Source organism: Phodopus roborovskii, unplaced genomic scaffold (assembly GCF_943737965.1).
Source record: "Phodopus roborovskii unplaced genomic scaffold, PHOROB, whole genome shotgun sequence".
Taxonomy (NCBI): Eukaryota; Metazoa; Chordata; class Mammalia; order Rodentia; family Cricetidae; genus Phodopus; species Phodopus roborovskii.
Window position 1 is genome coordinate 11,258,775 of NW_026126611.1, and position 17,863 is coordinate 11,276,637.

At 43.4% G+C, this 17,863-nt stretch overlaps 1 protein-coding gene across 1 annotated transcript in view; it reads right to left on the bottom strand.

Moving 5' to 3' along the window:
• Nucleotides 1-15,990, bottom strand: part of Esr1 (estrogen receptor 1) — a 313,180-nt gene extending 297,190 nt beyond the window's left edge. The window contains exon 1 of the mRNA XM_051206066.1: nucleotides 15,795-15,990. Coding sequence (XP_051062023.1) covers nucleotides 15,795-15,858 — 64 coding nt within the window. The 5' untranslated portion in view covers nucleotides 15,859-15,990. The remainder of the gene's footprint in view (nucleotides 1-15,794) is intronic.
• Nucleotides 15,991-17,863: the final 1,873 nt, after the last annotated feature.

Here is a 17,863-nt window from a genome sequence, read left to right on the forward strand (position 1 = left end):
GGACACCCAAAGTGCCAGATGACTAAGAACTCCATCTGTATACATAGAGCTCCGGACTAGACAGAACATTCTGGTTTATCTTATTTACAACTACATGTCAGGTCAACAATATGAATAGAAAACCAGGATGCTTAACTGCGCAGTTCTGCTGCCTGGGCCAGAATAAATTACATAAACCAAAGTCAATCTTGTAGACTCAATCAACCATCATCAAAGTGCTCTTTGGCTTCCTGTTAGTAACAAATTAACAAAAGAAGCCTCTTGCTCTTGCCACTGCACATAAAGGCAGGAATAGCAGGAAAAACACTGGGATACATTCTCTGGGTTGCAATTCACTCAGAGACAAGATTAGACCCTGGGAATAAAATCACAGCAAATAGGTACCAGTAAGAATAGAAATAAACTCACTAAGTAATTTGTCCCAAACAGAAAATGAAGAGACATAATGGTGGCTTGCTTATTAGTAGAAAGGAACACACATTGTTACACTGCGGTCAGCTCTTGATTACTTGTGTGTGATTTTCCAATTTTGTGGGTTACCCTTCCCTCGGCAGTCCATGTATGTCTGAGTCATCTCCATCTTTAATTCCTATGTTTCTAGAACTCCCCAAACAATGTGTTCCAGTAATCCAAGTCAGAGTTTCTTAGGAAAGCAAAATTGAGGTATGGCTAGAGTTTACTGGTCAAAGGGTTCCTTTGCTTCTCGGGTTTGAAACTAAATCCTGTGGCACATTTTCACCAGTATGAGATAAGCCAACAAGGAACTGAGTTTAATGAATGTGAGCTATTAGTTAATGGCCTTTTTTCTAAGTAAAATTGGTAGATAATAGGTATATGATTGATAATAGATGATAGATAGAGAGATAGATAGATAGATAGATAGATAGATAGATAGATGATAGACAGAGACACAGATGATAGATGACAGGTAAATCAAAGATAGATAAGTGATATCGACAGATAATAGATAATAAAGAGATAGATGATAGAGAGATGGATGGATGGATGATAGACAGACAGATACACAGATATATACAGACATAGATGATAGATGACAGATAGGTAAATAGAAGATAAATGATATAGACAGGTAATAGAGATATAGATGATAGATGGATGAATGTGTAGACGATTGATAGATAGACAGACAGACAGATAGATGAGACAGAAAGAGAGTATATGTCAACCCTATTAGGTATATCCTGTAGACGGGAAATTACACATGATGATGAGCAGGATATAAAGTTTGCGAAGAAAGGCTCAGACTCAGAGCACAAGTGGACAAGCTCTAAACGAGGAGAAACGGAAGCATGGAGCTCTGCCCCACACCAGAGAGACAGGAACGCTAATCCACAGGGAAACCTGAGCCCCTCCTTTCAGAGTTCTCCCAGAGACAGGCACCTCCTTTTTCACAAGGTTCATATTTCTTCCAGCCAGCTGAGATTTTTGCCGACACTCATAACCCCAATTGACAATGGGCAAGATCTTGAGGAATCTTCCCAAGTTCAAGTCTGGTCGTGTACTTCACAACTAGGCATCTGCAGGAAATTACACCATCTCTCTGAAGTTCGGTTTACTATGCTAGCAAGGGAGTATCCTGCCACTTAGGGAGAGCTGCGCTGATGACCAAGCAAGCTGACCCTCTGTAAAGCACAAAGCTCTACACAACCCTGTGATGGAGGAATACTGTTATGGTTTGCAGATGAAGTACTCCTCCCAGAGTTCATGGGTTAAAGGCTTGGTCCCCCAGCTGGAGCACTAGTTAGAGGTGGCTCAGCCTTCCTTAATCCATTCATCTGTTGCTAGAAGGACAACATGATGGTGTCATTGAGGGGTGGTAGAATTAGGAGGTAGAGCCCATTTGGAGGAAGCTGGATGCACATCTTGGAAGGATAAAGTTTGTCCCTAGCACCTTCCTGTACCACTTCCTCTGCTTCCTTCATGCCAGAGACGAACATTTCTGCTGTATTCGACCCTCTTTGTCCTTATGTCCTGCCTCACCACTGGCCTCCAGAGACTGGGGCTGAAGATTGAAATGTCTGAAGCCACGAGCCAAAATGAGGCCTTTCTTCTTTAAGACACTTCCCCATGTCACTGGAATGAAAGGCTAAGGGTAATGTTAACTGCTTGACAACTCCGTTAATACAGTAGTGTGAAAAGCAGGCAATGAAGGAGGTAGGACTCTGAAGAGCTGTCTTCTGTCTGTAGAAAAGTGGCTTTTAAAAGGGGGAGGAGGCTGTCCCGCATATTGGCTCTGCACTAATCTATTGTCTTACACTTACCCTGTTATTTTTCAGCCCTTTAGAAGAGCATTAAATATTAACAGAGTTAAATAAACTTGAGGCTTGGAGGAGGAAGCCCTGGGTTATTTTTTTTTAAGCCCCAGCAAACATAGGGAAAGATGATTCTGGTGTCAGAACCAAAGTGGTACAGTTACTCAGCCAGATGCGTTCAATGGCACCCTGAGTTTTGGTGCTTTGTTTTGTTGTTGTTTGGGGATTGGGGTGGTTTTTCTGTTTTGTTTTGTTTTCCAGACTTGTATCAAAATCGTAGCAACAGCATCACGTTCTAGAATTAATCAACCTTTAATCCAGGACCTCAGGAGTAGAGGCAAAACGGGAGACAACACAGGGAGAGACAGGCATGCGCATACTAACACACACAAGCACAGGGGCGGGCGGGGAGATGACCCTGTGGGTAAAGTACTAGTCACATCAGCATGAGGACATGAATTCCAATCTCCAGCACCCACGACGGCTGTGTGCAGATGCATGGGTCTGTAATTCTAGCACCAAGAGGCAGAGGTGGCCTGATCCCTGGAACTCATTGGCCAGCCATCCTAGTCAAACCAGCCACTCATTGGCCAGCCATCCTAGTCAAACCAGCCACTCATTGGCCAGCCATCCTAGTCAAACCAGCCGTTTCCATAGTGAGTGAGAGGCTCCACCCCGAAAAAACTCAGGAGGGGAAAAATAAGGGAAGGTACCTGACATTGACCACTGTCCTTCACATGCATGGGCACATATGAGCACGGGTACTAATGCACACATATCCTTACAGACATGTACATATAACAGAGAGAGAGAGAGAAGAATACTAAAAACTATGTGGCACCATATCTTCCAGGTCGGCAATGCAAATGCTACTTTGCATATCCCCATCAAGATAAAGAGCATATTTACTTGTCAAAACCTCCCCTTTCCTGTCTCATCATCATCATCTTTCTCCTTGCTACCCAAAAGAATCAAAACAGCTGCCTGCACGGAGCTGGCAAATAGCTACAGGCACTGCCTTCCTGGAAATAAGAACCAGCCGTAGTCCCCACAGCTCTACCGAGATTCTCCAGAGGACACATTCAGGACTGCTCGGGCTTCTCTTGGAGGGATTAGAACCCTATCTGCTTAATTAATAAGCCAGAGGAAGGGGGTGCTCCTAAACAGGCTGGAGTCAGCCATGTCTCTGCAGACAGGGGCTCAGAGGGTTCCTTGTGCCTGAGGACAGTGGATCATCTATACCCGTCTAAAGACTTGCCTGACCAGTCCCACAGCACTTCTGAGGACAGTGACTAAGCCCAGACTTGGCAAAAATGTTTTAATATTTTGATTAGTCACTAAGTAAAGGCTTTGCTAGAAACCTTCATTTCCTACCCAGTTGGGCAGACACGGTCTCAACAGAAGCTTCCCTGAAGTGCCTCCCCTGAACTGCCCAGTTCCACAAGAGGAAGTCAGCATGCTGAGCGAAGGCTGCCAGTCTGGCCCTCAGCAAGAGCAGCTTAGTTCACGGGCTGCGCAGATTGGCAGGCAGGCCTAGGTCCACACCCCATGCCTCCCTCGCAGTTCAGGCAGGTTATATAAAAATAAACGTACATACTATTCCGTTGACTCAGATTTCCTGTGCGTTTGAACACTTTGAAGGTTAACCCGGTATTTGCAAACCAGAGGGGCTTTTAATATTTTATGTCACATGCCTGATACTGGATTCAAAAACTGCAAATAGAACTGGCAGAGGTGACAGAGTGGACTTTTGTTGTAATAGTGGCATGCCTTCCCAAGAGGTTTGTGAACCGGTTCAGAAATGCTCTGTGAGGAAGGGAGAGATGGATTTGAACGTTAGTAAGGCCATTCTCAGTCTTCATTTTTAAGTAAAAGAAAAAAAAAATTGCTGTGACTGGTCCCACGATACATGTGAAGTGGCTGCTTGTCTTCTTACGCGCACACGATCTTTTATAAAGATTTCACTTGTCACGCTGAATAATTAAGTTCAGTGAAGAAGGTTCTCAATTGCTGAGCGGGCTATTATTAGGTAGCTATGGGAAATATAAGTCTGCTCTCCACTTTAGGGTTAAAAAGTTCGAATGATTCTTTTTTATCAGTGCCATTCAATTAGCAACAGAAGAGAAATGTTTTCACTTGCTGGCAGCTATCGCAAAGCTGTGAGAGGGGGGGGAAAAGTACAATACAGAAGCTTTAAAAACAATTTGGGGGGAGGTCTGTATTTAGGGCAGGCAGTGCGTATTGCAGGTGACACACAAAGCCTGGGCTGGACAGGGAAGTAGCTTGGCGGTGGTAGAGCAGCCCGCGGATGCCAGCCCCTGGATTCCATGGCCATCCAGAAAGGAGACATGGAGGGGAAGGAAGAAAGGGGAAGAAGGGGAGAGAAGAAAGGAGGCAAGAGGGGAAGGGAAGAGAACAGAGTAAAGGAGAGATGAGGGGGATGGGAAGGGAAGGAAATGACGGGGGAGGGGAGGGGGAGGGGAGGAGAGGGCAGAGAGGGGATGGGAAATGAAGAAAATGGGAAGGGGGTGGGGAGGAGGGAGGGGGAGGAGGGAGGGGGAGGAGAGGGGAAGGGAGGGGGAGGAGGGGAAGAAGGAGGGGAGAGGACAGAAGAGAAGGGAAGGGAAGATGGCTCAACCACACATTGTCAGTGGGGTGAGCGGCTCTTAATTTCAACTCAAGAATCACTTGTGGAATGCTCATCAGGCAGTAAGCACCGAACATTCATTCCCCAAACTCATCTCCAAATCAGGCTGCATGTACCAAGAACAAAACCCAGAAACAAAAAAAGGAGAGACCATCTTGTGGTAGACCCATTGAAGTCACTATCTGCATCCTTTCTGAGAGAGCCAAGCTAAGGCACAAATTCCATGAAAAGATGCTTCTGCTTAGGTCTCTCTGGGTGTCTTTCAACAGAGAGGCAGGAGAGATGTGGTTTATTTCAAGTGATTTCCTTTGGGAATGCTGGGTTGGGCCCGCATTTCAATGAAACAAGGATATGAAAAACGAATGTGGTCTCAATCAACAGCCACTGAAGTCCTTGACTGCTTTCACTCACAAAACTGAGTAAAGGGCTAAACTGATCTCCCGGTCAGTAAAGTACCTGACTTACAACTGTAGGGAACTGAGTTCTATCCCCCAAACCCCATGTATGACAAGCCACGTGTGGTGGCATGTGTTTTCTAATGACTGAACTGGAGAGAAGGGACAGGGGATCCCTGAGGCAAGCTCTAGACCAATGAGAAGCCCTGACTCAAATTCCAGTGAGTATCATCTGAGGAGTCTTCTACCCTTGTCTCCAGGTGTTAACACACATGTGCACACATACACTTGCACCTTAATAAACATGCTTGCACAAACACATACACACAAAGTAGTGGGCTGGAGGAGATGACTCAGTGGAGAAAATAAAAACAGATTTATACCTGTGCACATACAGTGAGTCCACACACATGTGAACATACAAGCACACACAAACACATGTAAACACTATTTGAAAGCAACCATTCCACCCCAGAATGTCCATCTCCAGCTGTGCACTATGGATCTGTCAGATAGACATGACAATATAATGGAAAATGTGTTCAATGCATGGAGCAAATGACAGATACTGCAGTACTGCAAAACCACTCGGTATTCACCTTAGCTCACCACCCTCATAAACTTCCTTATCTTGGTTGTTAAATTGTTCTTGCATCGTTACTTTATTACAGATTTCAATAGACTCTTTAGGAGTATTTTGGAAATATTTCATTTGCTATTTTTTAAATAAAATCCTTGTTGGTGAGTAATCAGCATACAATTTGCACAACTCCACGGTTGCAAAGCAACTTCCAATTTTAATCTGTTTATTTCTTGGCAGTTTCATATATGCATTCAATGTAGTATGACGATATCCATGCACTATTTCAAATATCATCCTGAGCTTCTGAGAAAAAAAAAATGGTGCCGGGTTCTTGTTGTTTAAGTGTTGGGTCATGGTAAACTGTACAACAAAGTGGGGAAACTTGCTTAACACCCTGATGTTTGGCTCATGCAAAATGTTGGGATATCTTTATTTCCTAATTACAAGAGACAGGGGGCCTTATTCATAAAATTTTCTCAATTAGCAGAGAACAGGTTGGGAGTCTAATGGTGACTGAGTCTTTCGAACCAGCAGGCCCACATAGGCAGGGTTACAAAGAACAATGGTTTAATGGCTGTACTTTCAGGTTGTGAAACCCCTGCTCAAATTAAGTAGTTTGTGGTTTCTATATCAAATAGGAAAAGGAACACCACGCCGACTCCACTGCTTCGTGCGTGTGCGTGTGTGTGTGTGTGTGTGTGTGTGTGTGTGTGTGTGTGTGTGTCAACTAAAGTAATTCAAGCCTTAGTCTGTAGACTTGTATACTTCTCTGCATTCTACTAAAATTAAGACGATACAGACATAAGGAGCCCTGAGTGCTAGGAAACACTAGTGCTTTCGATGGGAAGCATGTGTACTGTGAAGGGGAGAAAAGCTAGTCAAGGCTAATACTCAGCAACTGCCTGAAAGAACGCTTCCCCCTGTGTGAAATAAGACGGTGTGGGCTTCCTCCACCACCTCTGCCCAGAGATCTAAGAGAGTGAAACGCACTCCCTGGATATGTTAACTTTTAGACACAATCAGCGATGATATGGAGAAAACCTGCACAGGCGTGCAACCACCTTAAGTAATGAAATTTTAAATTTTGCCCTCGTGGTTTAGACTGGTTCTAAACAACTGCGTGAAGCGAGGCATTGGCTGCCATTCAGCAAAGTTGGACTGTGGACATTGACCAAGTTCCCTGGCATCTTCCCTCCCTCTTTATCCTTTTGCAGTCCATGTTCTCCCCTTCATAGTAACTTTCTGGTTATGCATTATCTGGTTTGGCAGTCTCTATTGCCTACTTCAGATAACTGCTCAGCCCTCCACTTGGCTGGTTGCTGGGTAGGTTTGACCTGAGAGAATGAGCAGCAAAAGAGCCAGAATTTTCCTTTGATGTCTTAGAACTCGGGACTCCATTATATAACCCTACCATAAATCCTGGCAGTCGGGACCAACACCAGCTTCCAAAGTTACCAGAATCCGACACTCCTTCTTGATTCATTGTGAATTCTGACATCCCTTAATTAATATGAACTCAGGGCTTCAGCTTGCCAGCGATAAGAGACATTTCTGACTTGCCTTCTTCATAGTTTTGAGGGTTTCCTTGATTAATTTTCTTCTTCTGTAATCTAAGCTTCACATGCCAAATGTTCCCACTGGCTCCTTGCCTCTAAGGTTTGAGTTCGCAGATGTTTCCTTGTGGCCACAGAAAATACCTCTCCTCTGAGAATAGATTCAATAAATAAAAAAAAAAAAAGGTAATAAATTTTGAACTCGGGAACTGGATGAAGAAGTCAAGCACAGCCTATTAGCCTCACTTTCATATACTTGCAAACCCGCCTGTTGTGCTCAGGTCCCAAATGTAAATGGCGGCGGATGCTAGGGTTTCCTACCAACAAATTAAGGCCTTGGAGAACCCCCAGCCTTCTTCTGTGTAACAACATAAATCCTTCTCCTTGCTCAACATATGACCAAGGCTTCCCACAAGGAGAAAAGGGGCACTTTTAAATGTCCCTTCTGCTCCAAGTGCTCAGGGTGGAGTGAGATGGACGGAGCCCAGATGGTGAGACAGGAGACCGAGATCCTGTCTCATCTGGACACAAACAATTTGTGAACCGTTCTCAGTGATTAATACCCAGCACTTGACCCCTGCTTATGCAACGTGAGCGCTACAGTAAACTGACTTTTGGTTTCTGGGTTTTGTTTTGTTTTGTTTCCTTTCCTAGAAAACATTTTTCTATGAATCCTTTTTTGTTATTGTTGCAAACTAGATTTGAAGCGGCTCTCCCGTTGATCTGTGAAGCTTCAGTGGACTGGAGGAAAGGGCCGCAAAGCGACAGGAGGGATGGACCTCCCGAAGAATGACACTTGCGTCACCCTCTCCCTGTACCTCTCAGCTCAGAGAGCCAGCACCAGCTACCATGGAACAACACTCTCAGTGCGTCTCAGCAGCCCTCAAGACTCATACGACTGGAGTTAGATTGCTGAATGTGCTTAGTGTTTTCTCCCAACCATGTCCCTGATAGACCATTGTCTTGTTTTCTAACATGACTGCCCCCCCAACATTTTACAATACCCTTTAAAGGACAAGAAGAGAAGAGAAAGGGGGAAGGGATGATCTCCTCCCACACCTCTTCTTTGGCCCTCCAATCACTGGACTCAGCTCCAAACTCCTGTTGTCTTAAGTACTGCAGGAGGGATAAGAGGTATAACAGGCCTCCTTCCCAAAGATGTCCAATGACATCTGCCACCTTTCACGCCCAGGGCTTAACTGTGTTTATGCTAATGCCTTCACTCCCTATTCCAAGTGGAAGCGGCTGAACACAGGGGCTACAGAAGCATAATTTGGTACCAGCAGGGCAAACATGCCCCTTATGTCATGCCTTCACCCGTTTGCTACGGAATTAGACCTCCAAAGCCAAAGAGATGCTCAAGTACTCAGTGTAGAATACATGTTTGGCAAGTATGAATAAATTAAAATAATTGTAGCAGTCTCCATCTCATACAAATAGAAGCTATTATGTTATGAATCTATAGCCTATCCAAATAACATTATTTTGCCACAAAAGCATCCCACATGTAAAGTATACTGTTTAGTTCCTAGTGATCCCTGAATGTAACCTTCTAACAACTGTTTGGATAGATCTCTCTTGCCATTAAGAATGTAACAGAGATACCAGACTGGATTTGTTTCCTTTTGGATGGCTTCCAAAAGGAAACCACAAAAAATCATTTACCTGGACTTCCAAGGTCTGTGAAAACACCTCTACGATGCCTTTTCAGACAGGTGAGGAAAACCAGAAGTAGTTGACAATATGGATAACTGAGTGATTACTTGGTTGAATGGTCATATGCAGAATCGGTGGAATTAGTGGACCACAGTAAGCCAGGATGGTACATGGGTAAAGGTGAAGCATTGAGAAGGTTGGGTGTAAGTATAAGCACAAAGCTATAGGAATAAATGTTAACAAAGAGGTACTCCTATTTTAATGTGGTTGGAGGAAAGAGGAAGCTGTGTACTTCCCAGAGTGAATGGAAGACTCCCGCTAACTTGAAATTTTATTTAATCCTACCTTGTATGAGTAAGTATAGTATCATTATTAAACAGCAGTTGAAAACATGGGGCTAAATTAATATAACTATAAAGTACATTGTATCAGAATTGACAATTTTAAAAATTAATAAAAATAAACTCTAAAATTGGTGAAAGCAAAAAAAAAAAGGTAACAGAGTACCCAGTGTGCATCTGTCTGTCTGTCTGTCTGTCTGTCTGTTGCTGGAAATTGAACAGAGGACCTTGCATAGTCTAATCAAGCCCTCTACTACTGAACTACATCCCTCACTTTTTCTTAACTTATCATTTTGAGAATGGTATTACCAGATTTTTCAAGGCTGGTGTGAACTCTCTATATGACCCATCTAGATCTTCCACTGGTGAACCTCCTGCCTTAGCCTCCTGAGCAGACAGGATTGAAGGCTTGCACCACCAGGCTCATCCCATACCTCTAATAACCATTTTTGAAACAAAGTCTTTGTTACATCCATCAACAATTGTAATTCAAAAAAATGAGTCCTTAAGAGACCTGGTAAATTGCCAAATTAAAGTTGTCCACTTTAAATTAATAGTTCACCTCTCTTGAACTATTCCAATCACCTCCAAATTGATGTGCTCACTCTTCAACTAAAAACTTCAGTCTACACAGTATTTCCAAAGTGAAGGCATCATTTCATTCCAACCTCACACAAAAATCTTCAATGTCTACACTATAAAACCAAAGATCCTTAAAATGACATTTAACTACATAGTCCTAAAGTCTTGCTAATCCCTTCTTGCATGCTTGCATGCTTTTTACCTCTCTTCCTCTCAGACCAACTCCTGATTCCCCAAAGTGATTGTCCCATGCCCTGGAATAGAGCCTTCCACCTCCTAATATCTCCCCAGGGCAAGACTACCCTTCCTTTTGGGTCAAAGCCACATGTCATTTACTGTCCTAAACTCCCCTATGCCAATCAAAAGTAACTTCTCCATGTGTTTCCATAACATGGTGTTTTTTTCCCTGCCAAAGGCATATGACTGTGTACTTGATTAAGTGCATGTCATAGTTATACTGTAGCAATCATGCATCATAGCTCATATGTGCCTAACATTTCACATATGAATTTTAAAAATCATCTAGAGACTTTGACCATTAATGTCTGTTCTCAGTAAGGAGAACCTGTTGGGGGAGGTCCTTCTGTATATTATGTTTCTCTTTTTGGTTAATGAATAAAACACTGTTTGGCCAATAGCCAGTAAAGGCAGGAAGATAGGTGGAGCTAGGAGCCGAGGAGAATTCTGGAAAAGGTAGACAAAGAGACAGCACAGACACTATGTAGACCACAAAGGAGTAACAGGTGTGGGCATTCTTCAGTAAGCTAAGACCACATAGAAATACATAGGTACGGGTTAATGATCAAGACAGAGCTAGCCAATAAGAAGCCATTACCATCGGCCAACAGTTTTATAATTAGTATAGTATCTATGTGTTTATTTGGGACTGAGAATGGTGGTGGGACCTGGCGGGACAAGAAGAAACTTCAGCAACAAGAACCCTCCCACCAAAAGAATTGAGAATTGCTGTCTTTAAGTGAGAGGCTAACGCTGGATCATACTCCTAAAGGCTGTAGTTGAGAAAATGGAGTAACAGGTGTAAAACCGACAAGACTCTTGAGTTTTACACTAGAAGAGGTAGGGCTTCACCTGGCCACCTGTCATCTCATGCCAGAAAACATCTCCCAAGTCACACTGGCACCTCAGGAAGGAAATGATTGACGTCTTCTAAAATCTCATTGTCACTGGCATCTCACATCTGAACTTTATCACATGCCAGGAGGCTTCCTCCACTCACACTTCCATCCCCACAGCTATCAGTTCTGGAAGCACAGTTGGGACCCTGGTACAGTACTTCCTAGCACCATGCTGAGCCACATAACCTTGATCTCTTTACTTGCAAGATTTCCCAAAGCAACTAAGTAATTATTTGTGCATGTCACACAATAGTTTAGATTAGTGAAGGGGAACGTTCCTATGTGTTATTGTCTTTAATTTGCATCAGGACCCACTCATCCTCCACAAGTCGGGTGTCACCATTGCAGAGAGAATGGGGTTTGGGGACGGTATACTATCTCCTAGGACAGGATCTCAGGACAAGGTTCTTGTAACAGAATGCTTCAGAAACAAATACTCTTTATCAAATGACAGCACGGATTTAGAAATTATATGGACTTTTGTCTCCTAAGATTCGGATGTCTGTCACCTTTGAAGATGTGAGGGTCATATCACCTAATTGTACAAAGCCTGAATTTCCTCCTTTGTATAATGGGAATCATATTATTTGGCTGGTGAGCTGGGTTAATGTGAGAGTTAAATGTGACAATACCCATTAAAAAAGAAAAGTATTGCACATCCCAGCACTGAGGGATCATAAGTCTTAAGCAAAAGAAGAGCTCTCTAAACACAGAGTAATGATGTAATAGTGTCCCTATTACAACCTCATAAACACTAAACATACGCAAGACCAGTACTAGAGAGCCTATCTTGGGTCTTTGCTCTGAAATAGAAATTTAGCATGCAAACTGTGTGCACGTGGGCCAGGAGCATTTGCCCACCAATAGATGTCAATATGCTTCTCTCTGGGGGTGGTGATGTCAGAAGGTAACCCAGGGTCCCAAGCATGCTAAACACTTGCTCTACAGAGCCACCTATCTTACTCTTCCACATGACCTTCTGACCTGAAGACGAACACAAAGCGTACATTACATGCTTTTGAAATTTTCGGTAAGACCTTGCTCATCACAAAGGGGTGTGACCCTGCTTAGAGATATAAGGAAAGGGTGATGGTGAGATGAACTGCTGGGCTTTGAAGGCATCCAGTCTTCCCTTTGCACACAAATCACAAAGTAGTTACAACTGGCTGGACATCAGTGCCTCACATCTAGGCTGCTGCCCATAGGTTCTATGCATTTATTCAAATGATGTGTATTGACTACCGGACTTAGAATGAAAAGACGTCTCCATATTGAGTTTCTTTCGCTCTTTCCTTTGGGTGAGGGTAGTCAAGTGGCATAGAGACTAACTGGGCAGCCCAGGCTAACCTTGAACTTATAAACCTTCCTATCTCTGATTCCTGAGTCCTGGTACTATTACAAGCATTATATTGAGTCCCTAAAACATGAAGGCTGCAGTAGTTAAATGTGGGCATCAAGCTCATTAATCCCATGGAGGGATACCCTGGCATCAACTCTCTTACTACTCCTTCTCGGCAGGTAGAGATTAGAGGCCAAGGATGAAGGACTTGGCCCAGAATGGCACAGCTAGAAAGTAGTAGGAGTTAAGGTGTGGACTTGGTCACTTCCCAGGGATTTATGAGTCCTCACCAAAAAGTTAGCTGAGGTGAAAACACCTAGGCAGTGGGATATGCTTTTTAGCAGCCTGTGTCTAGGGATGGATGAAGAGCTCAAGCCCCTTGGGTCTTTAAAAGTCACGGACTTTCAGAGGAAAAAGCAATATATTACACTCCTAGAAAGCCATGCAATTCATTACTGCGTGCAGTTTTGCTGCTACAGTCTCAGGACATGATCTAGAAAAAGATTACTAGGATGTCGCTAAAGAGGCAAAGTCACCATAAGCATCACCATCTTTAACAAAAGCTAGCTGTCAAGTGATCTCCTTTAAAAAAGAGCACAGAGTGGGTGGGGGAGGTAGCTGAGTAAAATACTCCCTGTGTAAGCCTGGAGACCTGAGTTCAATTCCTAGAACCCATGTAAAGAAGGATGGAGAGAAATGACTCATGACTCTGCAAAGATGTTTCCTGATCTTCATATGTTCTCTGTGGAACACACATGCACCCCTGCCGCACCACACACACTCTCTCTCTCTCTCTCTCTCACACACACACACACACACCACAATTCACACATGCACATTCACACACACACCCATATACACTCTCACACACACCACACACTCACACACACCCCACACACTCACACATACTCACACACATACACACACCACACACACACAGAGACTCACACACACACTCTCACACACCACAATTCACACATGCACATTCACACACACACATGTACTCTCTCACACACACACACATACACACACTCACACATTCACACACCACAATTCACACATGCACATTCACACACACACATATACTCTCTCACACACACTCACACATACACACACACTCACACATACACATACACTCACACATACACACACACACACACACACTAAATAAAGTACTTTGTTAGTCCCTGTGCAGCTGTGCAGAGTCTCATAGGTGGTCTCTTTCTCAATAAATAGCCAGTCAGCCCAGGCAGAGGCGGGTGGACAGGACCACACCTCCTGTGTGTTTTACTCAAGCTGGTCACTCTATTGTCTGTTGTTTTATTTGTTTTGTGTTGCTTTTGTTTGTTTTGTTTTGTTTGGGGGGGTTGGTTTTTTGAGACAGGGTTTCTCTGTAGCTTTGGAGCCTGTCCTGGAACTCATTCTGAAGACCAGGCTGGCCTCAAACTCACAGAGATCCGCCTGCCTCTGCCTCCCAAGTGCTGGGATTAAAGGTGTGGACTGATTGTTTTTCTTTACAGCCTTCCTGTACCCATGAAACAAACTGAAGCTCAACCATGGCCTTAGCTGAAGCAATCATTCTGTCCAGCTGGATGGAAAACACAGAGGCAGACTCTGACAGGGTTAAGATCACCACCCATGGAGGAAGACTCAGCAGGTACCTTAAGTGATGTCTACAGGGATTGGGGGTTTATGTTTGGAGGAAGACGGACAGACACCAGAGGGTTCTGAGTCCTAAACTGAATGAAAACCCTAGATCACTGAAAGACTTGGTTGTAGCAAATTTGTCCTTTGTGTTTAATTTTCTTCCTTTGCTTTCATGAGCATCAAAGGGAAACAATTCTCGCCGAGTGTCAAAGCAGCGTATCCCACTCACACATGCAACCCTGGTAATCACACTCAGTATTTTACCCTTTCTCCTGTGTGTCTCTGGTGCCTATGTTAGTTTCATTTTTAAGTTCTTTGACAGAAATCTACCAGTCACTACAAGATCGGATCCAACCGCTACAATCTTATATCTGTTATGCAGGGCCAAGGATGCAAGACAAGGGCAAACCATTTCTCTCTTTTATTGCTTTGGGGGAAACAGAAAAGAATTTTAAGGAATAGAAAGAGGCGCTGCACCTAAGATCACAGAGGTCTCTCCGCTATTGACTTTTTAAAAAACTGAGTTCAAATATTCTCACTTAGTACTCCAATGTCCGCCATCTCAGCATATATAATTGTTTTGAATTCAAAACGAAATGTATTTCCCAGCAGCCTTCTGGGTGGAGGTACTCTATAAATCTATTAGATTTGGCACAAGAAGCTAATTTTAGAACGTTTGGCACCTATGAGTGGTACTTCATGCCACGATCAAACATCTTAATAAAGCCCAGCCCCTTATATTAGGTAAATTTTTTTAAAATGAATTTTAACCATCTAGGATTTTCTGGGCAAGTCAGCGAGAAAAGACACTGGCAACTTCTTGAATCAAGCACAAGACTTTCCACTACAGGAAACGGGTGGCTTTCCTGTGGCCAAAATGAAAGTATCCTTTTCTGCCTTTCGTAACTACCACGTCACCAACGAGTGGTATTGTGTGCCACTGTGTGGCGTGTGGCACCATCCTTAAGTCACACGCCACCCTGCCTCAAAAAAAGGAAAACACACACACACCAAGGGGGGGGGAGAAACCCGGTCACCCATTGCTGCTTTCAGATCAGAGAGAACCAAAGCCACGGGATTCAGAACTCTTCAACACAAGATGAATTACTAGATGGCGTAGCTTTTCAGAACATCCCACGACCTTCTGGGCAACAAAATGATGGTTTATTCCAGTTGCTTAAATCAAGCTCCCATAAGTCACGGCACCGAAGATTAAGGAACAGGGTCGTGTTGAGGCAAGTACAAAGTGAGTCTAACCAGGAACTTTTTTAAACTCGCGCACGTTTCAACCATACAGAATCCCCATGGCTAAACCTGGGACCAATAAACAGACGTGATCTGGGGCAGGCAGGCAGCCTGTCAGTGCCGTACTAAGAAAAGATAACTGTGTCGCCCTCTGACTCAGCTGAGCATGGCTCCCAGAGTGAATTTCCATGGGACCAAGGTCAGGTTTAACATGTTAACATGATAACGCCTGCCAGAAACGTTGTAAAATATCCCTGGAGCAATGAATGAAAGAAAATGGACAGATTTTTCACAGGAAAGGTCAGCTCTGAGAATCCAGCCTGCTTGCACATAGTAGCACAGTACAGCCCAAGGGCGGGGGAGGAACTACAAAGAAATGGACAAGACATAGAAGTACCTGCTTGAGAAGAATCGGCCAGAGACTGCCTTCTCGTGCTAGGGAATGGCAGAGGAGGGGGCATTGGCCTCTCCTGGCGTCACAGGGCTGCTGAGCATGGAGCCTTGTGTTTTCAGTTTTGGTAGAATCCGTTCAGAGGCTGTTATGACCATGAAATTAGGAAATGCGAAGTCTCAGAAACAAGGAATTAGCACCACCGCTTGACTGGGATTGGAAACTCCGCTCCGGATAATAGGGGAGGGGGGTGGCCCTTCCTCTCTCCAGCCAGGCCTGATTCCAACTTTCTCAACGTTTGCCTACAGATAGATGTTTACAGAGGGACAAGCCTCCGGTGAAGCTAGCTGAGACTTTTTTTTTTTTTTTTTTTAAGGTGATCCAGCCCATTTTCTCTCTACTTGCAATAAAGCTCAAAGTCTAGCCGGGCATGTTGACTTGGGAAAATAAAATAAGAAAGAATTCTCCGGGTGCATAAATTTTCCTCTCCCAAAATTAGCTAAGAAAGCTGGTGTGAGGGTGTTTTCTTCGGTGAGTGCCTCAGCAAGTCTTGTCACTGACTAATTGGGTTCCTGATTTTGGAAACCTGCACAGACATCAAGTCCTTCAGGTTCACGAGCCTTCTATAAACTGCTTGGTATTTCCTGCAGCGATTTACAAGTTTATGGGGCTTGGGTGCATTTTGTTTGCTTTGGAGCTTTAATCCTGTTTGTTTAGTTCTGTTTTATTGAGACAAGGTCTCTGCAGTCCAGACTGGCCTTCAACTAACTCCCAGCACAATCCTCCTGTCTCAGCCTTCTAAGTGCTAACATTGCAGGTGTAAGCCAACATGACTGGCTTTTTAAATGCTTATTATTTTGTTGATTTTTCTTTTTTTTTTTTTCCCTCTTTTAAACTCAAAGACAAACAAGCTAAAGTAAAAACGTGAGGTTAAAAATATTTTAAATTTATTTTCCTTCTCGGTGCTAGGAGTACAACTGGAAACTTTGATGTGCTAAGTAAACACATCACCGCTGGTCTGCAACCTTCAGACCCTCTCATAAAAAAAAAAAAGTTTTAAATTTTAATAGCTTATCAAATCTGCTATGTTTTATGTAACATGTGCTTTCAATGATGGGTTGTTGTTGTTTTAATGTGTTTGCTTTTTTTTCTCTATGCGATAAGTCTGAGAAAGGATGTTTTTCCAGAAATAAGAACGGTGGCATGCTAAAGACTAGAAAGAACCTCTCTCTGGCCACTGTCTCAGTCCCTCTAAATGCACACTGGTGCATGCTGGGTAAGAGGAAACTCTCAGAATTGGCTTGGAGGAGAAATGAAGCCAAACATCTCATACCTAATGATTTAAACATTTTTAGAATAAATTATCTTCATTGTCTTCAGTTTTCTATACACTGGTGAGTTTAGTCCTAAAATAACCCAAATGCATAAATGTGTCTGAATTTAACTCCCCCAGACTACATGGGATAGAATGCCTTTTAGTTGTTATATAGAATGCTTTATTTCAATTTAATAAACATTAAACTTAATAAGACTCATTTATACAAGGAATAATCACATCCCCTAAGCATGGCAAGGGCAGTCTTAGCTTTATCATTTTTATTATGATTTCTGGTAAAAGGTACGTGATTCAATAAAAAGGTTTTGAATAGTTCAAATGGTTTAAAAGCCAAGTGTTTCACCACCACCCCCCAAATTAATTGAATCCCTCCATTATTTGATTTGCCAGGATGGATGAATCATGCTTTCAAATAGCATTTAGCTACCTGTTAGACTCCGTTGTGTAAGTCAATACAGAGAAGAAAATTGCCTAAAGCAGGAATTCTCAAAATAGAACATCACTGGATTCAGAACCAAGTGTAGATTATTTCCTTTTTGTGGAAGGGATGCATGAGTGTGAAGGTACACAGAAGTATGTGGGCACACGCCTGCGCTCCTGCATCCAGAGGCCAAAGCCTCTTCCCTTATTGCTATCCACCTCCGTTACTTGAGATGGGTCTCTCACTGAACAGGAAGGTGGCTGGGCTAGTTGGTCAGTGAGCTCAGTGAGCTTTTGGGATACACACATGCGGGCAGCC